The 23,853-nt window shown below is 40.4% G+C and overlaps 1 protein-coding gene and 1 long non-coding RNA gene across 6 annotated transcripts in view; one reads left to right on the plus strand and one right to left on the minus strand.

Moving 5' to 3' along the window:
• Window positions 1-1,875: 1,875 nt before the first annotated feature.
• dagla (diacylglycerol lipase, alpha) overlaps window positions 1,876-23,853 on the minus strand; it is a 31,874-nt gene continuing 9,896 nt past the window's right edge. For 2 of the 5 annotated variants that reach the window (XM_046388487.1, XM_046388496.1), the window contains exons 2-21: window positions 19,091-19,192; window positions 18,780-18,991; window positions 18,493-18,594; window positions 18,234-18,372; window positions 17,999-18,086; window positions 17,024-17,158; window positions 16,846-16,923; window positions 16,175-16,299; window positions 15,712-15,862; window positions 14,679-14,762; window positions 13,636-13,713; window positions 13,243-13,323; window positions 12,825-12,997; window positions 10,577-10,645; window positions 10,406-10,478; window positions 9,825-10,033; window positions 8,694-8,820; window positions 4,595-4,761; window positions 4,296-4,313; window positions 1,876-3,811 (exon numbers count right to left, since the gene is read on the minus strand). In XM_046388487.1, the coding sequence (XP_046244443.1) occupies window positions 2,707-3,811; window positions 4,296-4,313; window positions 4,595-4,761; window positions 8,694-8,820; window positions 9,825-10,033; window positions 10,406-10,478; window positions 10,577-10,645; window positions 12,825-12,997; window positions 13,243-13,323; window positions 13,636-13,713; window positions 14,679-14,762; window positions 15,712-15,862; window positions 16,175-16,299; window positions 16,846-16,923; window positions 17,024-17,158; window positions 17,999-18,086; window positions 18,234-18,372; window positions 18,493-18,594; window positions 18,780-18,991; window positions 19,091-19,185 (3,309 nt within the window). In that variant the 5' untranslated portion in view covers window positions 19,186-19,192 and the 3' untranslated portion in view covers window positions 1,876-2,706. The remainder of the gene's footprint in view (window positions 3,812-4,295; window positions 4,314-4,594; window positions 4,762-8,693; window positions 8,821-9,824; window positions 10,034-10,405; window positions 10,479-10,576; window positions 10,646-12,824; window positions 12,998-13,242; window positions 13,324-13,635; window positions 13,714-14,678; window positions 14,763-15,711; window positions 15,863-16,174; window positions 16,300-16,845; window positions 16,924-17,023; window positions 17,159-17,998; window positions 18,087-18,233; window positions 18,373-18,492; window positions 18,595-18,779; window positions 18,992-19,090; window positions 19,193-23,853) is intronic. The other 3 variants (XM_046388513.1, XM_046388505.1, XM_046388522.1) reach the window with 3 other exon arrangements.
• LOC124058923 lies at window positions 6,531-7,097 on the plus strand. The gene is made up of 2 exons (XR_006843340.1): window positions 6,531-6,730; window positions 6,931-7,097. It is a non-coding gene; the product is annotated as an uncharacterized LOC124058923 (long non-coding RNA).

The following is a 23,853-nucleotide window of genomic DNA, read 5'->3' on the forward strand; positions in this document are numbered from 1 at the left end:
AACATATTTCAATATGTTCTTAATATATTCAAGCTAAACTTTATCTAACTGAATAATAGCAGTGAAAAAAATGAGCAGACCCAGAAAACTGGGACATGAACTACAGTTTTTGGTTCATTTGAATAAGCAGTCAATAAGACACTCAAAGCAGTAAATCAGCAGCATATGCTGAAAGAGATATGACAGAAATTTGAGGTTAATTTCATAGTTTGCAGTTTATTCCATTACAGGCAGGGCAGTGTGGGGAGAGGGATTAAATACATTCTCATTGTGGGACAGGAAAGGAAGGGAAGCAAACCAGGTAAACATGGACAAGACATAGTTGAATTATTCTTCTTTCAATATAGACCAATTTGTAAATCTGCCAATAGTTTGAATAAATAATTTTCAGATGAAATATTTTTTTTTCCTATATGTCAATACTGCTATCTTTTAATATAGTCTTTATCTCCTTGTTGTTATATAGTTTTCTACATGACTCTATTAGAATCTTTTTTAGACATCTGCATAAATAATTACACATAGAAGATGGTGCTGTACACATTATGGTGGAAAGAATTATAGTGCTTTATTTCAGCAGTGTTTAGTGTATGACTGGCTGCAAGCACAGCTACTGAACGTAGGAAATTGCTGGCCCAACTTTAGTGTAATTTTGTGAGAGACTGGCAGCATGATTTGAGTAGTGTCAGACTGTAAACTGGCTGGAACGATCTGCTGTGAGTAACCACAGCAAATCTTACTCCAAACAGAGAGAGCGTGCAAATCGCTATGGTGACTCCAGGCTTGACGGTGGTGCTGAACCGAAGGTCAGTGTGAGCAGGCTGTCACCCTGCAGCATATCTCACTGCTGTGAAACATTTGTAAAAAAAATAAAAATAAAAATAAATAAAAAGTAAAAAAAAAACAAAACATTGTCATCATGCAATGGCAGAATGTTAAATACTTTTCCACTAGGACAGAAAAAAAGCAGAAATATGTAACTTCTTACAATTGGGAAAGTCTAAAAAGTTCTCCACACTGTCCCAAAAAACTGAGATAAAAACCACTGACATCAAACCAATCTTTTGCAAGAGCAAGAAGGATAATAATACCACCAAAAAGAGCAATAAATGTGATAACAGTAATAGTAATAAATAACGCAAATTGTGAGCCACCTGTTAACACCCAGAGTGATATGGAAGATTGGATGCCCCATACAGTAATTTAGAACTGGCATACGTAAAGTTCCAGCCTATTTATTCATACAGTCCAACCTCAAGGATGTTTGAGATGAACCACTTTAAAGGGAAGGAAACACCTTGACATCCAAAGATGACCGAGAGCACCTTGAGAACAAGAGAAATGATATCCTGGGACAGCTTTAGGATATTTGGACCAGTCTGATGACCCTGGGCATTTGATAAGACTCTCAAATGGTTCTAGATACATATATTATACTTTCTGGACATGTTTAGAGCTTATTTACTGTGACTTAATGACAAGACTTGTTCTATATCAGCCATGCTACTCTGAAATGCATAAAGCATGCAGACCCTGACCTGGGCACATTGCTAAGAGCTCTCTAAAGAGAAAAGGTACAGCAGTTATCAGACTAGGACAACTATTAGCAAGTTCATTATTGGTTCAAACCCAAGGTGCAGAGGTTGTGTTCTCAAAATGAAAGCCATGGCAGTGTTTTGAGGTTAGGATGGCATCTTTTCCGTAGTGTTGCTGTGTAACAGTCTATATGGGAACCAATAAAATGGGTTGGGGAGCAGATAATGAACTTAGCTTGTGTTTAAATAAAGCAATATCCATATACATATACAAAATTACATCTCATAAATACATTTGGCAATACAATGTATTAAATTTTTTTTGGCAAGGGGGGGGGGTGTTGAATTGAGCAATGTGATGTGTGCAAGAGTATCCAAATGTCAATCTAAGTGGCTTATTGACAATTTCTCGTTAAAAATAAAGGAAAAAAAAAACTTCTTCATGCACTATAAAGAGTAACCAAAGACTTGAAAACATCCATAGGCGTCTGTAATAACTTTGTCACAATCACTACATTTTTTTAAGACACGTGAATTCTCACCAATGTAACACACTCTCTTTCTCAAAGTCGATTCTTTATAGACCTGAGGAACATTTCAGAATGTCTTCTCACTTCTATTGACTGACGAACATGTCCATCTTCACATTCCTGATTTTAAAAATAAAACCAAAATAAAAGCTGGAGCTGCTGAGGGTGCAGGAAGTATTACAGTACATCAACCCAGATGATGTGCCTATGCTAACCTCCTCTACAGTGTTGCTTTTTGAATTCCTGCTCAGTTAACTGTTCACCCTTTGATTTTGTTAAGTCAAGGAATTGGTGTGATGCTGATGCGTCCCTATGTGGGTGAGACGACATTGTTTTGGAATGGCATTGTGAAGCTACAGTTATATTATATTGGCCCAAAAGCAGTACAGCCCCCTGACATGCAGAGAGAGGTATCTTTTTTTCTCTTAGTCATTGCAATAGTGTGAAAATGCTATTAACAGTGTTCAAAGGAGACACCTGAAGAATGGAAATAGTTTGTGAGTTTGGTCCGTCAAGTTCTGTCACTGGATCTCGGATGAGTGACTGCATTCATCGCATGCATGTACTGTGATATGTTTTAAAATTTGGATGATTACGCCTCTCAGTATGGAGCAGAGAACCGCTGGAGTCTTGGGAGCACACTACACCATTGATGATAGTGTGTTCTCTTCAGGACAGTGGCAAGGGGTGGATGTTCGTAGGGAGTGTATGGCTGGCAGGGCACCCTCGCCGGGTGAAAGGTCGTTGAGCTCCTCGGACGACGAGAGAGGGAAGGAGGGTGACAAGGAGATGCCAGAAGAGGGGTCAGCAGACCCAGCAAAAGTACGTGGGGGCTTGGGGACCAGGTTAGGCTCCAGTGTTGCTCTGGCCAAGAGTTGTTTGTCATCCAACTGCTGCCCATTTTCGAGACATTCACCCTGACCAAAGGAGCCCCGGCCTGACTCGGACTCCCCGTCAGACAGCTCCATAGGCGGCGAGCTGCTGCCGTCCAATCTGAATAGAGAGTCTAGGTACTGGGCGAACTCCAACACTGCCTGGCTGGGATTCCCATTGGAGAGTTGGGGTGGGGGAGTAGAAGCTGCCGGTCTGGCCCCTGGACTTAACCGTTTCTCGTCTGTCCCCAGCTCCCAATCTTTCTTTTCTCTATCCACTGGTTTAGAACCAATTTGTGGGCTGAGCGGAGAGTTAGGAGTGCTCCCTGGACTGTAGACACCAGGCATCTGTTGGTGATCCCCGTCAGGAAGCATTTTTGGGTTAGCGTTAAGCTCTGGCTTGAAAGGCTGAGCCAAGACGCTCTGGTTTAGTAGAGCTGGGGAATGGTGTCCACTGTAGCGAGGTGTGGCGGGAGACAGCCGCATGGGGTATTCAGGGGTGGATCTGGATTCCAGTGGGGTAAAGAAAGGCCCAACTTCACCCAGGTGCTCTGGCGTTGCCTGGCAGAGGCAGTCAGCAGCCAGTAGTTCAGTGCGGGAGCTGAGGGACGGGTTCTCCTCTGGGATTGGGGCATCCAAAGGGAACGGGAGGCTACTCAGCATCGGTGAACCCCTCAGCGCAGCAGAGGAGCGTCGGGAATCCAGGCTATAGAGGGATTCTGCATCTGACAGACTCTCCATGACAGCCAGTGGTGCTTTGCGTTCCCTCAGCTCCACTGCCAAGCGCTCCCGTGCTCCACGCAGCACTACAGGCACTGGGGGAGGAGGGCACTCAGAGAAACCATCCAGGGATATTTCAGACTGGGCACATGAACTAGAGGAGAGGAGAAGAACGGGTTGGAGAGTAGTGACAGGGTAAAGGAGGGGAGAGGGGATCCAAAACACAAGACGGACGTGAAAAACGGTTCAACACAACTTACGGAGGATTAAAAAAAAAAAAAAAAAAATGGGAATTTGTTAGTATTTACATCATATCTAGATTCTACAGACTAGGTGACCACCAGCAAAACATAACATAGATGAAATAAAGAACAGAGAAAAGGAGAGACTGAGAAACCAGGAGTGAATCCTAGTGGCATACTTATGCTCTTGTATTAGCATCTAATACAGGAGATACATAATTCAGCCATCGCTACCAGGAGTTCACCCTGATTTTGGACAGGGGCTAAACCAGAGAGGACGAGGTGGGAACTGAATACTACCATACGTTGCAACTGCTCTGTGGTCAGACAGCGTGCATGCGTGCATGAGAAAAGGGAGCATATTATGCAAAATTAGTATTAGCATGCTTTGCTTACCGTGACAATGGTTTTTGTCTTTTTTTTTTTTTTTTTTTTTTTTACCAAATGGAACACACAGAAACGATGATTTTGAGAGAACAATAAAGTAGCAGTTAGTAGCAGTAGTATTATTTAGTGCTGGCTAGAAAGTTTTTTACATTACACATGTCCCCATGATTATCCCTGCAGTATAGGAAGATGCTTACTTCATTATATATTAAGTCAGAAGGGGAACTGAATATACAAAGGCTCACACAAACAGTTTAATATGTTCTTTTAGGCTCCAACACAACAATAGCGGTGCCTGCTGTACTAACCGAACACTGCTGTTCCTGCGGTGGTGGGTTGTAGGCGTCGGCTGCTGAGAAGTTGTTGATGTATCCATGAACATGGACTCTGGGTTCAAGTCCACTTCTGTCGGGCTCACCATGATCTTGGCTGCTGACAGCAAAGCGGTTTTCCCTTTGTTGTAGTTCTCCAGCACCTGTCACAAACACAAAGGTATATATACACACATGTGAAATGACAGATAAAGGCAAAGTGAGGGAAAAAGAGCAGGGACGATAAACAGAATAACAATTTCATACATAAAGATACATAAGCGCTCTTTTAACAGGAATAAACAAATTTCCAGACCCAAATTTGTGAAAGTGAAATGCTGGAGCATTAAACCAAAAGGCTTTACTTATTACTTATTATTTTTGCAGACCACACAAATAAATACTCCCACTGATTTTTAGATGAAGATTTTTTGACTCTGTTCTCATAATAAAAAAAGAAAAAAAACTGGATGCACAGGCATCTCAGTTTAGAACATTTCTTTCTCTTCTATGTCAGCAGGTGGGATGAAAAAAAAAAAAACAGTGGGTTTTCGTAAATCAATCGATACTTAATAGTTTGGGAATGTTCCATCAACTCAATTTCCATTCACAGATATCATTTATCAGGTACATGAAGAATACAATACAAGATCGTGAATGTCCAGTACTGTATTTGGATCACCCTTAGTAAGATTATAATGTGTTCAGTGACATTATCCAAGAAACCACGACATCTATATTCAAACTGCAGATATGATTACATCTATTATTAAAGCAGAGTGTAGCTGAGATAAATGTAAGTGCAATCTAAAGGTGAGCTTACACCTACTCCAACTGACATTAAAACACCCACAATGGAGTCATAATGCCTGAGCAAAATCCAAGCAAAACCAACAGCACGATAAGGAATAGTAAAGCAAAAGCCAACTGCACATGAATCTTCAAAAACATTCAGGAAAACCCTGTCCCACAAAATTTTAACTGTGTTGTGTTAATAGTTAAATATGTGAGGGAAAAACAAACATTAACAGCAAATCACATCAACACACAACTACATATATTTGGTTAACTTTAATTAATTAAAAACATTTGATGGAAGCACATTATGATAAAAAAACAAATGGAACAATAAGAGGACATAAAACACAAAACTTACAATTCAAGTGACAAATGGAACATTAAATGGCAAAATTAAATGAGAACGAATGTAAACAAGGACTGAAAATGTCAGGGACTCAGGTTTGGGAAGTTAAAAATGGCGTCAATAGTAAACAAACACGCTTACTATCTTTTGGGTTAAGCAGATGGTTACGTATCACAAATGAAAGCATGACAACGTTGCATGGGTGAGTGTGACCAGTGATACTTGACGACAGGAACTGCTGCAAGCGAGAAACTACAGCAAATGTTTGGCACCAACAAACATCAAACATCATCTCCAGTTGTAGGCACAACGACCGCAAAGACAAAAAATACTTAAAAAAACAAAACAAAAAAACAACAACAACAAAAAAGAGAACATACGCAGACTCTAAAACCAGAGGGAGAACTTTATACTTTGCTTGGAGTTTTGCATTGTGCAACAGTGTACTGCAATCTCTCAAGACACAGATTCACAAGACACATATAATTTAAAAAATGGCATCGTGAAATGCATGATGGAGGACATTAAAACACAATTCCAGTTTTCAAAGTCATGTTAATGAAAATCATCCACTGTGCCAATTTGTCAGACTCAGTGAGCCATTTCATAGCAGAGCAGTCCTCCATATTTACATATTTGTTCCCCTGTGCCACTCCATATGCTGCTGAGTAATTGACAGTTCCTTGAAAGGATTATGATTGAGGAAAAACTGAATATGCGCTTTCAAAAAAGCTAAAAAGGGAGAAGATACCCAAAGAGAAGAGCTGCAGTCACTGAAACACCCAGCCAAGAAGGAAGAAAGAGCAGTTAATGTGGAAGAAATTAGGTTACCATGGCAACTTTGTGAATACAAAGAAAACTTGTTAGCTTGAAGAACAGGGTTAGCAAGTTCACGCCACAGCACTTGACCAAAATGTACTGGAGCTGTGAGATGAATGGAAAAGAATGAATGGGTGGATGATGAATCTCATTAACAAGAGAGAGTGCAGGTGGGTTTGGACTCATCATGTGGGGTTGTAAAAAGCTACTTTTACTCGACTTAAAATAGGATTACATATTCTTCTAAAAAATACGCTTGACCTGTAATGAGCTATTTACTGATGAATGTTACCACATCAACTCTCTGTCATGTACACATCCGTTGGCCTAACTTGCTTTTTAAATTCTTCACATTCTTTTAATTTTCTAGTTTTCGACTATTGAGGGAACATCTTTTGACAGCATCTACCGAACTTGCCTGGGCTCGCAGGATCCAGCCACCAGTTTTACATGTAAATGGAAAGAACGCTAGGAGGCAGTCCTAGTGTCAAGAGAGAATGATTTTCCAGTTTTTCCTCAACTACTATACCAGTTGAGCTCCTTTGAATTCCAGCCTTTTTAGCGAGGGAAATGGCAGTGTCTCTCCACCTCCTCTATTGACTCTATTGAAGTTTTTTCTGTCAGGACTGACTGTTTTAGAGAAGACTACAACTGAGTCTCACAAAGTCTATGCAAGAGTATCAGAAGGACTGTTTGGCACTTTTTGCAAAGAGCTATGCGATGCTACTATCTTTACAGAAGGGTTTTCTATGCAAGTGTGGTTAGACTCATCAGACAGGATTTCAGAAAGAGGAGCAGCAACCACATCTCCGTCTGACAGAGGTGGCGGAAGAACAGACTGAGCATCTGAAAGAGAAGAAGAAGCGACGACAGTCAAAGGGATAGAGACAACCTCGGTCTCTGTGAGGGAGGCCATGGAAGACAGTTCTTTGCGTGTGGGGGACATGGAATCAGAGGGAAGGGGACTAGAGTTTAATTCTGTTTGTGAGGTTATGAACACAGTGGCAAGGCTGGTAGGCTGACTGACTTCCAGTTCCTCTGGTTCCAAGTTTTCCTGCTCAGACAGGGGACAAAATGGTTCCAGTACCTGCAGAAACACCAGAGGTATCATACTACAGACTAGTCACTGCAGACAACAACAACACACACAGTTGATACAGAAACTAAACACCCATCCAGAGACAGACCGACACAGGAGCTACAAACACACACAGAACAAAGCAGAAACACATCGTGTGCAGAGGAGAACAGACTTCCACCATTAACTCTTCATCCACAAGACAAATGCAATCCCCAAAGTGGATCTGTCACATGCAAACATACACATTAATACCCTGTTATCTGAAGAGATGTTCAATGCTTGTGATTCATACACTCATAAGACCAGGGGACACCATGAAAACAGCCAGGAGTGAACATTTCCCATGCTTGGAAACTGGAGTAATGTGAAGAAAACAAAAAGGTGTTTTGTAAGTTGTAGATAGGTCACATGCATAAATTTACCTTACACAGTACACAGATTCAATCTTCTAAATCTCTCAAAAATAATCTTTAACTGAACGCTTAAGGGGCATACCACAGAAAACCCAATGTTTCTCCCACCTCCTTGCAATAAATGACAATAAATGCATCGCCCACTTTCAAGTGAGGTTTCTCTATAAATGGTCTTTGCCAAGTGTAAATGACAAGCCTTTTCCTTGTATTACTTATAATATCTTGAACTCTCTGTGGAAAAAATAAATGAGCATGAGGCTAAAAAACCCTTGAATATTGTAGTTTCTAATTTTATTGGAAAACATTTGAAAGCAAGTTTTTATGACTCCAAATGTTGTTATGTTAGTAAATTTTCAGTATTTATCTCGCATTAGTTAAAAATGTCTGAATCAGTTTCTATGTCATGCAGTCACACATGTTATTTTTAGTGGCCGAGTGGTATCCACCCACAATTTATGAATTGTTAAAAAAATATTTGTAAAGGCATTTCATTTTTTTTTTTTTTTTGAAGTTAGAGGTGATTCACAAGTACTCATCATCCATCAATTCAATGATCAAATGTTAGAAATCAGGGACATGATTTAAAAGCCATTTCACCTCAGCCAAAACCCATCAGCATGCACACAGATAAAAACAGACCTTGTTGAGGCCCTCCATCACCATGTGGGGCATGTGCTCATTAAGCATGGCAGGTGATATGATGACCTCATTGAAGGCCTTGTTGTCCCCCCACAGAGCTGAGTAGGTTGGCTCCTCCTGACCACAGCTACAGAGGAGGAGAGAGAAAGCCTGTCAATCATGGTGGAAGTCTAAATCGGTATCCTCCACTCAGTGCATGTAGGAGAAGTATAGTCCAGACTACCACATCAGCAAGTGGAATATTTTATGTCAGACTATACAAATGACCAGAGATCAGAATGGTGCATCTCCATTGCCTTCATTTGAGTTGTTTGTTTTCCAGCAGTGATCTGAAATCCATGAGTTACCTTTATGTTTGACTGTGTTATGGAAGCCACAAACCTATCTGGACAGTTGAATTAAGATAACAAAACATATACATTTTTTAACAACAGTTATTGCCATCTTATATCAAAGACACCTCTTTTTATCTTTTCTTAAGATTAAGAACAACATTCACCTCTTACTCCAAAATCCACTGAAATTAGATTACAGCCCCGCTAATGGGGAGCCTTGTATGTTTGATAATCAGTGTTTAACAGAATCGGCATCACAATTTTAATATTATTGACTAATTAAGAATCTCCCCTTTAAATATGTCTCCTTGCAGTACCAAATTAAAAACAAAAAAGAAACAGCTACATGAGACAGGAAGATTATAAAACAAAATATGATATTTGACAGTGCAGCAGAGAGTGCAGATAGAAGGAGGAGTGTGCCGCGTGACACACTGTAAACCCACACTCTCCAATATAATATGTGCAATGTATACCTTTTCTCACTGAGCTGCCAGTTCTTTTATGTCACAGGTGTGAAACAAATATAAAGATTTGCTATGAGGTGACTGTGTCCACGCATCAGTTATACAACAAGCTAACCAAGCGTGAGCTGGAGTTGCATGGTAAAAAAAAAAAAAAAGAAAAAAAATATACATATATATAAATAATATATATTGTAGACATCCAATACCACTCAACTGATCTCACTTCTGGAGCCTTGAGCAAACAAGCAGTAAAACAAACAGAGTAAAGAACAACATTCAGATATTTCATGTCTACAATCCACCCAAAGCATCCAAATCAATTTTCTCACCATGTCTCTGGAGGATGGTTGTGCACCACGTGGATGATCCTGCCAGGAGGGTAAAGTGGGGTGGAGGCTGACAGGGCAATGCTGAGGTCACTAGGGTGGAGCCACAGGCAACTGTTGGGGGGTGCTGTTGGCTGAGATTGAGGATCATCATCCTCTAGCGGAAGCTCTGACTTTGGGATGCATTTGGTGCCTCCCGCAATGATCCTCCACTGTTGCAAAGAAAAATGCTTTTGAGTTATACAACATAACATCTGAATCAAAATTTATCTTCTGTATATTATGTGTTTCTTTTTTCCCTGCAGCAGCCAGGGGTCAACTAAATGATGCCTTAATGACAGCAGAGATGCTGTAACTGCAGTGTTGTGAGAGCTTGTTTAAAAGCCTGTAGTTTATTGTAACCACTGCAAGAAGAGTGCGATGCCACTGGGATGTGTAGTGGATTTTGAGTGGTTAAAGTTAAAATGAGAAGTAAGTTAAAATATGTTTTGTTTCCATCAGTTTGTTATTTCTTTCTTTTACTTTTGTTTCTTGTTCACACAAGCCTGACCATCATCATCAGCAGTTTCGAGAGATTAAGTCACCTTTGGCTTGTTACTTTTCTGTAAGACTTCCAGAAGGTGGCGTCGAAAACCCTCCAGTTGGGACAGACCAAGCCTAGGAGAGACCAGCAGCAGAAGAGACTGTTGTGGTAATACTGTTAGCAAAGCAGAATTAACCACAGTGTACTGTATATACAGTAGTGGAAGGGATACCTCGGTACCAGGTCTTTTCCTAATACCACTGATGTGACAAACTCTTTGGAATACTCCATGGCATCCTCACTGGGTAAACAGAAGAAAGAAAACAGTTAACAGGACATGTGGAGAGAGTAAGGGGTGTGACCCGAAGGGAACCTCTGTAAAAATTTTAAAAACAACCAGAATTCACCTGAAACCAACAATGGTATAAGATAGACTCTCTTTTACATTTTCCTACATCGAATATCTAGAGAACATATTTATCTCTCCATATCCACAAGGAATGACAGAATATTAGAAACAATGGACAGAAAAATAACACAAGACAAAATGATTGAAACAGTAACAGAAAAGCAGAAATGTTGCTGCAGTTGAGGAAGTGGACCCTCCCTTCTCATTTGCTTTTGTGTTACAACATAAACAAATGCAGACAATGACAACTCCATCCCCACATATTTGAATGCATGGCAAAAAAAAGGGCATCATGTGTGATCTGACAGCACCGAAAAGGACATGATGGCAAAGGAGCACCTGGTAAACAGATTTGTACGTTTTTTGATTTGGGCCACCAAGAAGAGTGAATATTAAAAGGACTTGAACACAAAAAAAGCAAAGCTTTCGCTATGTGGGCAATAGCTCTGGATTGATGCATATGGGAGCCTTTGAGTAGCTACAACACAAGAGTGAACAGCACAGTGCAGTCGTGGTGCACATTAACGGAAGCATTTCTCTTTTGCTTTTACGGCTTCTAACCATCAATGACTTGGAAAAAGGAAAAAGGTCGCTTGATCTGATGAATTGTGACTACAACTGTACAACTCCTGCAGCACACTCAGTATGTGGCCAAACGTAATGGCTAATTGAGGGCATTCATACAGCATTCAGGAGAGGCATTAATAATGACAGATTAATTTTGATGCCAGAGTACACTTAAATATCACGGCATCCCATGCATCCCTTCTAGTGTGTATCCAGATGAAGATGGGTATATTTTCAAAACAATAGTGCTTCCTGTCATCCAGGAATCATAGAAATATTCAGGTGAAAGGACATTATTGCGCAGCCACAATCCTCTGATATCAATCAGATTTTGGAGGAAAACTTGATTGCAGTATTTGTAGAAAAGATTCAACTTCATTGTGTTCTATACATATAAAGAAGAGTGGCAAATTAAAGCAAAACCTACATTAAAGTGGTGTTACCCTGAGCCTCCAGAATAGCTTCAGCACTCCTTGGCAAAGACTCAACAATCTCTGAAACTTTCATGGATGAAACAGAAGTATTGGTTGTCTTTCTCATACACCTTGTACACTGTGACAAGTCTGACAAATTGCACTGTCACACTGTCATGGTCTCCAACAGAGGTGCACTGCAGCACTTAGTAATCTCTCAGTACAGAATCCAGCATGATTTGCATAGCAAACGCAGTTAACAACTGCAGCCAGCTGCATGGCAGGGTGTTGGACAGTGCTCATGTTTAGACAAAATGTTAATGAACTCTGATCCACTGAACCAAAGATAAATTATATCAGGAAAAAAAAGGCAAATGTACGTGCAAAACACAGCTTGTGGGATCATCTCTGAAACACTTTTTCAGGTCTCAAAAAATGGGCTTATGGTTGCTGCAAACAAATTAATATGTCTTGACAATGTGACCCAGCCTGGGTATGTGGCAGGTCTGTCACTGCCTAGCTGTGCTATTAAAGGAAGTACACACATTTCTATAATAACTATAGCTTTAGAGTTCTGTTAATATGAAATTACCATACGACATGTTTTGGTATTATCCTTGTTGCAGTTAAGACCCCACCTCCTCGTTCTGATCATTTCCTGTTTGCCTCTGAACTGTCAAATACAGGAAAAAAATGCAAAAGAAGCGACGCCTCATCGCTCACATTGCAATATTTAATCTCCAGAGTAAACACTGCAGGGAAAAATTCTATTGAGCGAAAATATTTATATAAGTTTGATGTAATTCTGTGGTTCAGCACTAATGTGTACCATGCAACAGCAAGAATACAGAATCAGGTCTTCAGTAAACAGCTGTGACCAGGGTTTAACCTGTGAGAGCAGTCTGGTATGAAACTGCCAAACGTGTTGAATTTATAAAAACAGGATTGAAGCATTAAAGAGTAAAACAGGTGTTTAATAACTTGTTGCTGTACACTGCGCAGGTGCAATGTACTGAAACAGAACGACTAATGCTTTCTTGTATATTCTTTTTTTTTTTGTATATCATATAAACACACACAGATTGACTCACCTAAGAAGGCCACCAGGTGGAGAGTAAGAGTAGCAGTGAAGTGTGGGGTACTGAGGTCTCAGCAGGAAGGAGAGGATAGCAGCAGTGCCCGCGCCAAGAGAGTGTCCGACTATCACCAGTCCATAGTGCATGGTGCCCTTGCTCTGAGAGAGACCGCCAGAGTCAGAGTCACACTGACGACAACACGCACAGTCATCACCAGTGATACAGTCAACGGGTCACCACAGCGAGGATTCATCAATTCAACAAACTGCCACTACAGATAATTGTAGAAAATTTTTATATACAGAAGGGTTAGTGTAATGTTGCACTCATAGGGAAAATCTGAATTAGGTACTAAAGTAGCATTTATACAAATTCACAGAAAATGTTAATTATTGAGCCCATAATTCTTGACATAGTATACTGAGTCATGTACCAAGTCTCTTCCAAAGGCTTGCGACAAGATCATTTCCTGCTCCAGTTTCTTCTTAATGTATTCTGCTGAGTAAACCATCCCCTGAGAGTGAAAAGACAGAGAAGTCATTGGAGGGGAAGCGAGAGAGAGGGAGGGAGAGAGCGAGAGAGTCAGAGAGAGAGGGAAGTAGAAATATGCACAGGAAATCTGTGTAATTAATCTCTTTTTAAAATATCCATAGCAATTATTCTACTATTAACAACTGAAATGGCCTGTGGAGTCTGAGATAATGTTACTTGTTAAAAACTGCTGTAATGGAGAAGAGAGAAGCCTAGAAGAAGAAAAATATCTCAGAGGAGACTGTACAGAGTACTGGAGACTGTAGATATGCGGTTTAAAAAAGTAATCTCAGACCTTGTGGCCAAGCCAGGTCCCGTGCTGCTCCTCCACAGGCAAACGTTCAGAATCCCCCGTCAGATCTGTCAAGGCATCCTGACACACACAAGACAAATTTAAAAAAAACCTACAAAACACAGCATAAAGCAGAGATTTTCAAGTTCTTCGTTTTCATATGCAAATAATTATAGTGAAGGAGTCACGAAATAAAATTCTTACATTATGTATGAAAAGGAAATAACTGAAGTAAAAATGAGAAACTACGACATAAAGACATAAAAGAGTGCAGTAAGTAAAATACAGGAATAAGGTAGACGCATGTATTTAGACAGAAAGTGAAAAGAACACGCTGCTAATAAATGCACACAGATCAATACCTTTCATAAACTATACTGCAAATTTGATTGCTATATTGTTTTGACTATACCTGACAGAACTGTACAAAGAGCTGTAAGACTGTGATAGAAAGGTATGTGACTCTTTATAGTCTCATACAGTCAGTCTCACCTTAACTTTACATTTAAGACTGCCATTTCTAAACTGTTGATGGGATACAGTGATCAAACCTGAGGCAAGATGCACCAGGATACTTTTTCAGCCCAGCAAGATTTATCTTGAGTCAGCCTAATTCTACATTGGTACCTAATGTTGAAGAGCCACAGCATTTGAAAAAGTGATTCTTATCTTGATTATGTGTGTCAGAAGCTTGAAGCTTCCCTCAGTACAATAAAGGCTCAACGCCTTGGTGGCCTACCTTAGATTTATATATTCACAAACACTTGGCAATTGCTGCTTGAATCTTTGTACTCTCTTTGTATTGCTACACACCACATGTACAGATACATTTTTTTTCCCAAATACTTATGTAAAACAAGAAGTGGACAGTTTCTGCTCTATGCGTAAAGGGTGTGGGAGTTTGAGAACACTGCATTAAACTATGAGAATTTCACCTGCTCTGGAGGTGATGGTGTTGTGAGGTACTGAAGAGGACAAGGGAGGTAATATTCATAGGGAGGCGAAGAAATATTACTTTAGATAAAAGAGAAGCAAGCTAAAATCACCTTTGGTGATAGCGTTCCTCTGATACTGATGACCACCTTCTTTTTCTCATGATCCACTGCCACAAAAAACGGGGTCTCGTAAACCTGTAAGAAAGATGCAGGTGGGAAGAGTAAAGTGAGGAGGATCCAAATACTTGTGCATCATAGCTTCATTTCCATCCCAGCACGCCGAGCGCCTCTTTAAGACTTTGTCATAAAAGGTACATCCATGAGAGAAATTTATAGATGGAAACTCAGTGCTAACTTCACCAAGAAGTTCACTGCCTGAATGGAATATCTGATGTAATAAGGAAACAATTTTAACAACTATTTTATTTACTGTCTGGGCCCGATTCATTTTTAGGGATTGACTGAGAGCTCATTTGGAAGGTCATAGGAGCTATGCCTGATTGAAGTGAAATTATTTTGACAGAGCACAGGAATTTCCCCCCACATCATCTCAAATAAAACAAAGGTCTGAGTAATCTGAATAGCATGGACAATGCAGAAAAAAAACAGGAGGACAGCATCATATGTTGAGAGCAGAAATGAAGCCCTGAGGTCACCAGAGTGTTACACCTCAAGATTCTGTCCATGCTCATCACAAGTGTAAGACCTACTGAGAACGCCCTTGATTTAGTCCTGAGGATGTGGACACAACACAAAATAAATAAAAATCATAGCCAAACCCAAGTAACAAAAGCCACTAAATGATCAGACTGGCTTGTAGTTTGCGGATGTGCTGCACTACACAGCATCTCCGTGTTGAGTGATGTTTATTCGACCAGATTATAGCCTGGTTTGCAAGCATAAAATGATATGCAGGACTCTGGGGGGCCCTATGTGCCTGAAGAGGGCATACCATGCTTTACCTCAACAATGTGTTTTGCAAAAAGTAATACATTTTAATATTACAACAAAGGGGTGGAGAAATGGGGGAAAAAATCCAGAGATTGTTCCTCAGACTCCTCCACACAACCAACCCTTTGTGATATTCAGGAAGTAAAGGCTCAACACCTCTGACTGCTCATTAGCTGGCTGTCGGATTACTCACAGCATCGTGGCAGGAAGTGTAGACAATGTGAACCTGCTTGAGGTCCCTGTCCAAGAAGTGTCTGCGAATGGCCAGGACATTACAGCCACAACAATTGTCCTCCTCTACTGTTACGGACTGAGACAACCGGGAGCCAGACACTGATGTACAACTGGGATCAGAGAGAAAGAGAAGAAGAAAACAGACAAAAATCAAATAAATCGATGACTTTTTTGTAAAAAGGTAGATGGGACAAACACAAGCGGAATACAGTAAACAAGCAAGATTATGGAGATACAATCTGGTATCCCAGTGAAGGCTATCTGAATGAGAGTATCTGAGTCTAACTAGAGAGGTATTTCCTCAAGTGGATTACCACTTGGCAAGTGTTGACGCATGTGAAATTTGATCCGAGTTGAAGGGGCTCAAGAGACACAGAAGCCAAACAGATCAAAACTGCGCGTGTGTGTGTTCGAGTGCTTACGGGCAGGAGCTGGCCAGGCGGCACAGCCCGCAGGCAGGCTTCCTCATTAGGTACATGGGCCACCCATATGCAGCAAGGGCAAACAGCATGTAATAACACACATCCTTGTACATGTTCATCTCGGCCTGGGAGAGGAAAAAGGGAGACAGGCGGACAAACATGTCAGAACAGCTGAGGCGTAAGACAACACATTCAAAAATCCTGAGGCACTCAAATCCATCTCCTCAGATTAACACATCATCAGATCCATTGGTGGCTCTGGTTCACTACCAAAGCACAATTTATACAGTGTGAAATATACACAAAACTGCTTTGTATGGATTCACATGTTTGAGAGACCCTGGCATTCGAAGTCATATTTTGTTCATATTCACTCATTACTCTGTTAGCTGCAAGTGAGCCCCCTCTCTCCCCTCTCCCCTCTCTCTGGCATTTGCAGTCATTTACCACATTTAAAGCAAATCAAATCTTTTCAAGGACAAATAAGTCTCATGAGAGCCTTTAAGAAGGACTTAAAATGCATACTGTATTTTTGTAATCCAATATTGCATTATTTGCCTGAATTCTCAACCTTTCATCTTTCAAATGAGTCCACTGTCTGTGATTTTGCATTTGATATGAAAACAAGCTGACCTTGACTTTGTCAATTTAAAACACAGATAGACACTCACTGAGTTCTTAAGGTCCAGGTATCTAGTGTTACGAGTGACAGGCATTCCAGATAAGAAGGCTAAAATGTCATTGTTGGCCTTAGGAAGAGAAAACAGAATAGAGAAGTTATTTTAAACAGAAAATGCTGATACAAGCACAAAAGTTCAGACACTAACATATTTGTACAGACAATGATACCTGGTCCAGGATAGAGGATCTCTTAGATCTCTGTCTCTGGCGAAGAAGTACCAGGCCAGCAATAATATCACTAGGCACAATGTCCAGATCTCTGAAGAACTCTGCAAAAAGGCTGGCCACTTCTGAATACGCATCCTGCACAGGGGAGCAGCAGATATCAGGACATGTTGGCAAAGCACAGTAACACAAAGAAAGGTTGAACTATAGGAGGCCTGCCACAAAACAAATATCATCATGCAGCTGATAAACTGGGACCCTCTGCTTGTTGTGCTCTGTTCAAATGAGTAACAGTTCACACAAATTAGAAAATATATGTTTCTCCCACCCGAGCTGCAGTTTGCTATAGGCTCATAAGTTAGACAAAGTAACTTTGGCTTCTCAGATTCACTAACAATATTCTTGGTAAAAAATAATCTTAGCTGTTTATTGCTCTAAACGGTAACTTGGATGTCACTAAATATGTATGTATTTACGCAGAATGTCACGTAAGGCGGTACGACTGCCATGACTTCCTATTTTGAACATTTTGAAGCACATTAACACGTGGCTTGTCATGTCAGTGGGTTCTATATTTATGCACTGAGGGCAGCATGCCTTACTTGAGTATTAGTTCCCATTCTGTAACAGTGGAAAATATATGAGATTGCTGGTTAAAACAATGATGGTAAACCTCAGTTCTGCAGTCTCGTGTACCGAATGACAGTTACTGAAGACTCCAGTTGTGCTTTACTTTTTGCAGGCAGCTTGTAAATTGATTTACCCTGAAATGAAATCATTTTAAATTCATACTTCATATGAAATTCTTTATGTCGCTAGTAAGTAGCTGAGCAACAAGCTCCTTTGTGTCACAATCTTGCTTCATCCTGTCACAGCTTATTATAATGACTCGCTCACTGGACGTTATGCCTGACATATTACTGGATTCATTTGGGTTTTACTTTCAGCGCAGAGAGGAAAGTGTGTGTTGTGACTCACCGACTGTGTATCCTGGGCTCTTGTGCAGCACATGAAGAATTTTAGTCGCCTGCTCCAGCTGCTGGCTTGGCCTTCCTCTAGCCTATGTCTAACGTAGAGAAAAACGCAAAGAATAATCTTATGACCCCATTTGTGCCAAAAACGGGTAACATGTGCATGTGTGGATGCTGGGTTTTCGATCAAGACATAATAAGACACAGCGAGACAAACAGAGAATCTAAGCGACTGTGAATACCTGAGCGTGTACGTAGTGAGGTTACGCTGACGCCGACGGGTGGCTTTCAGTTTGACGAAAGTCCGACCCGTAGGATCAAAGGTGCACATGAGGGTAATGCAGACGCTGAATATCACTAGCCAGTTGCATGCAACAATTCCTGCAGAGAATATACATTAGGAATAAATCAGAATAAAATATATATAAATATTATTCACATTCAAGCATAAGAAACCTTTAACTTAAAATGTCCCATTCTCCATTATATGCTCTCACTCACCCAAAGCCAGGTTTTTGGCAGTGACATCAGAGCAGGGCTGGTAATACTGGACAAGCCAGGCAATTCCCACTACTGCATATACTAACTCAACCAACAGAATAGCTGGAGAGAGAGTGAGGACAACAGTGATCAATATCTACATGATCAATATCAATAGTGTTTAATTCTTAAGTTGGAAACCACAAGAGATCCTCACAACCACCTCCTCCAATTCTCACAAGCATCAAGAGGTAAGCCTGTTACAAACAGAGCCTCGGGAAAAAATATAGAAAGCAAGCGTGTCGTACCTAGCCGTATATAAAGGACGTACTGCACAGCTTCTCTGGGCTGCGTGTACAGAATGCTGCCTCTCATGCTCAACCACATGATGGCGCTCTCACAGATAAGGCAGCTGACCAGGATGCCCAGGTACCCTCGGCCATGGTCCACCAGTGTGACGGAACAGGACTGGTCTGAGCCATACGGGAGGCCGAACAAAACCACGGACAGAACCACCAACCTGAGGATGAAAGCCAGAGGTGCTCCGATAAATTATTAAAAGATATAAAGATGCAAAAAAAAAAAAAAAAAAAAGAAAGTGAGAGAAGTGCTGACTCACCAGATTAAGTGCAATAAAAAAAGGAAGAGGGCGGGCAGCACCAGGTCATCACTGCCAACTGACCAGCGCCGCCGAAACATCACCATGCCAGGCATCACTGCCCTGTGGGAAGAGAGACAGATTCAGGGAAATCATCTTTGTCTGGAAAGTCCTAATGCTTTGATTCTCCACAGGTGTGTGTAATATATACTGATCATCATAATCTTAAATAACGTAGAGTCTCAAAACAAGTGAAGAAGGCCAAAGCAATGGTGAACAAACACACAGCACATTGATGACGGCAAGGATGTGTCAACAGGTCAAATCTTGATCAAAGATCGGCATCATCAGCCCAAAAACGACACTGATTTACCTTCTGTTTCTTAAACTTTTCATAAGAAAAATAAGTGAAGGCTGCAGGGTTTATACCAGAAACAGACTTGCACGGAAGAGAAGAGTGAAAGCTAATGGGGAGGTGGAGAGGATGAACTAAGTGGGTGAAGGGATGCAGAGAAAACACACCACTTAATAAACAAAAGGAGGGGAACCAGCTGTGATATATGGTGGTACAATGCCGGTTATGGCCAAGTGAAAAAGCTTCTTTTAGGTCACTCTGTCCATTCTTTGTTGAAAAAAGCCTTCTGAGTTTATGCCAAGTTGCCTCTGGACAAAACTGAAATGTAAGAGGCACAGTAGGAAGGAAATCGTAGGGAGAGAAGGAGCCACAGAGATGCTGATGCAGGCCTTATGGTGCTGATACAGGCTGATGCAGCCTTTATCACGAGCTGTTCCCGCATATTTGCTGAAAGCTTAAGGACAGCTTTTTCAGTTTTGTCAAAAAAAAATATGTATATATAGTATGTATGAAAAACATCTAGCCATGGAATTGAGATGAGCTTAGTAACAGATAAAGTAGGATAACTTAATTTCAAGATTTCTTGTTCTGGTCACTATCCAGCACTCCTCTGCTTTTTACTTTTGTTTCAGAACATTTTTTCACATTGTTTTAGTTATTGAAAAGCTGGCAGCACCCTCGTAGTTTCACCCTTAAATACCAGTCATCACAGTTGTTAAAGTCTCACTCTGCATCGTGCCTGCACAAAATAGCACGAGGGACAGTTGCATCATTCCTTGGTAAATGCAGAATTATAAAACAAGTTCCTCTTTGAAATTATACTGGATAAATGCACTTCAATAATGGGTGTGACAGCAGAGGCAATTTGGTTGCAGTCATACACAGCTGACTTTGGCTGCTAATTTAAATAACTCAGAAAAAGTCAATGATATGCAATAATGCGTGAACGCTTACTCCCGTGGAAACTCGTCAGACTGGACCAAGATAGCAAAGTGCTGAAGACACAATGCATAGTAAGGTTCTCCATTTTGCATCCCTTTGTTTGACATTTCTGTGTTCACGCCTCTGTTTCCTGACGTTATGTGGACATTACCTCGACTGGAATGCACAGCGATCTTGTTTTCCATTGTGCATGTCTGGCGGTGCCAGTATGACATGCATGTCATTCCATTCCTTTTCTGAGTATGAGCAGTGACATACTCTCTTAGAAGGTGATATTGTCAAGGTAAAAGATCCAACTGAACAACTGCAGAAACAAAATATGTCTGTCCTCAGGAGCAGTGGTCCTTGTTCTTCATGATTTATGATGTCCTATGAACTGCATTCTTTTTACTGTGAAGCATAATGATGTATGTGTATCTGTAAGAGTTTCTTGGGTAGCTCCATGCTTTAATAATAATGATAGATACACAGGTGATAATCTCTGAAAGGACTTCCTTTTAAGAGAGATAACGATTATCCTCATTGTACTGCACGAGCACAAGTGAGGATTTGAAAAGAAAAAGCATCAGCATTTCTAATCGATAGGCTAAATGACTAGTTCAATGTAAAAGATCAGACCACAAGGAGTTTCCCCTTCAAACATCGTCAAATAATTTTTATTCTTTTTACCAAACCATGTATTACATGGCACTAGCTTCACAAGTTGAAGATGGTTCTGAGGTTTCTTGGACTAAGAAGAACAAGAAAGGACAGCCTCGCTGATCTTGAGAAATAACCTGAATATATAAACAACTCTTGTGCAAAGAATCTACTCTTCCAGGTTCCTACTTCAAATAAAAATGCACCTAATTACCTCTGAAGGAAAAAAAAAATAGAAATGAAATAAAAACATTCATTGAAACATTTGTGCTACCACCTACATAACTCCCAGTAGGGATGTGTGAGTGTTACAGAAAAACACAACGCATTTCCTCTGTGCAGGTCTGGTAGAGAAGTACATTTTTACAAACCTTTCTCTTTTCTATTACTAAACACGGGACCCCCCACCAATATATATGTAAATATAAGTCATCTTCACACCAAGTGCATAAAAATTTAAAATCATAACATGTCTTCTCTGTATCTTTTTATCCCCTATATTTAGCTGTGTGCCACTTTCTTCCTTTATTTCTCATGTAGCTGCTTACTGGGCCTAAACACCAGCACTGATTTGAATTTTGTCTAAATATGGATCAAAGGTTTCAACCCCTATTGCTGGAGATCAACATGAAATTAGTGCTTCTTTATATTTTAGCGGGACTGTGAATTTTCTATGACTGCTATACATTAGAGTACACTGAAGACCTACTGACCTGTCAAAGCCACGTTCATTGTTTCTGTAAATGTGACTCTTTGTTTATTTTCCGTAATAAAATATATTTTCTATGATGAAATTGCAAAAGGTGAATATGCAATGTGATTTTTTTCCTCCTACATTGCTGTAAGATGTGTTGCATTAATTGTTCTTCTTCTTGTCCTTTGCCAAATTGTCTACACATATCAGGAGCAGTTTTAACATCAGTGTGTTTTGTGAATGAAAGAGACCTGATTATTTGATAAATAAATAACTTTTTGGAATGGTTTGTTATTTCAGCATTAAAAGGTACCTGGTGTAGATTTTGACCACTGGTAGCATTATTAAGTAATGTTTTAACGAGTGGGACTATACTTCGTTTGCCAATAGTTTCACAGGTTGGTTTATTTACAGGTTGCTGTGACATGCCAAGAAACACAGAAAATCCATCAGCAAAGGCAGGGGGGAAATGGCTATACGGGTTTAAAACGTTTTTCAAAAATAGTCTGAGAGTTTTTTTCAAGGAAAAAAAATGCATTCAAGGCCTTTGTTAGGTCTCACGGATATACATGATAGTTTTGATGACAAATACTAAATCTAACCAGGGCACATCAAATGTAAAATAACAAGATAATATTTCTTCACCCTATTACCCAGACCTACAAGTGCGCAATATTGAGCTAAAAATGAGCCAGGGACTTCATATGCACACATCCATCATGGGCCTGGATGGGTACAACCCTAGTCTTCAAGTAAAAAGTGAATCACATATAACAGGATGACAGGACATGGCAATAATTACCTTCTTCTCCATTCTGTTGAGAACAAGAAATGACTGGTGGAACAAGTTTTGCTTTGTGTTAATTGAGCAGACACCCACTATTCACCTCACTTTAAACTGCCAGCTTTGGCTGCTTGAAAATGTACATTCAGCGGCAAAGAGGTCGACTCGTTTCCTTTTCTTAATGACATGTTTGCTTAACGACAAATTATTGGTTCAAAACATAACTATGAAGCTGAATCTACAGTACATGCAACAGTCTTTTGAGCTCCAATGAACTGACTCCATGTTAAGGTGTTTCAGCTATCTCATGCATTGCTGTTTTCACATTACGAAAAGGCAGTCATGCCACTTGAGACCTCACAGACATCACAGCAACATAAAATATGAAACTCCTCCAATTCTTTGAATAATACACCATACGACTAGAAGAACAGACAAAGAAACAAATTTTATTGAGTGGCTGCAAATATTACAGGGCAATTTATGTCCAGTAATGACTATTCCTTCAGTATTTTATTGACACAAAAAATGCTTTCACAGCAACTTAGCCTGAGCTCTGTTGGCAGGTGATTACAACTGGCCAACTGCGTCAAGGGCGGAGGGGTTAAACCGTGAGTAGTGGAGTGACAATATGAAGGTTTTCCCTCTAATCAAAGCATTACAGCAGGTGGCCTCACTGATTGGCAGATCTTCAACCAAAGCAGACAGACAACACAGTGAAATCAGCTGCAGTAGCATTTGGTGCTTTTCTCTCATGGTTGGATATCCCAGTATAAAGTCTGGGTACTTGCTGTGATTATTCATAAAAGGCAAAGCTTCAAAGCAGACTGGGAGCTCTAGGAATATACATTACGCATGGCACAACTCTTCACTCGCAGTATTACTATGTGGCTCCTCAGCTTTGACATAATGCAAGAGAGTGAAAGAAACAAGGGTGTGTGAATAGGTTCATGTGACTGAAGCCACCTTGCAGCTACTTGAAAAACTCTATCTGGGTTGGAGTAACATTAAAGAGGACAGCTGAAGGAGGGTGGGAGTAAAGAAGTAAGGGAAAGGGAAAAGGGAACATCTGAACTCCCCCCAAATCTCATTTAGGCCAAGCTAATCATGTTGGTGAAATCAAGTGGATCTCTTCGATGCAGAAAGCGTACACTAGACCGCCAGGGACACGGTTATCAGCACCCTGCTCCAGGCCTGTTTTTATGATCTGGCTTAAAATCTCTACAGAGACCTCAACAGCGGAAAAACATTGTGACATAATTATAAATTAAATGGGATTAGAGAGTATGACCTTGTTGTGGTGCGAAGAGTAAAATTTCAGAAGTAAAGGTAAAACATCCAGTTACATCGTGCCTTTTCCTTCTATCCTT

Source organism: Scatophagus argus, chromosome 1 (genome assembly GCF_020382885.2).
Source record: "Scatophagus argus isolate fScaArg1 chromosome 1, fScaArg1.pri, whole genome shotgun sequence".
Classification (NCBI taxonomy): domain Eukaryota; kingdom Metazoa; phylum Chordata; class Actinopteri; family Scatophagidae; genus Scatophagus; species Scatophagus argus.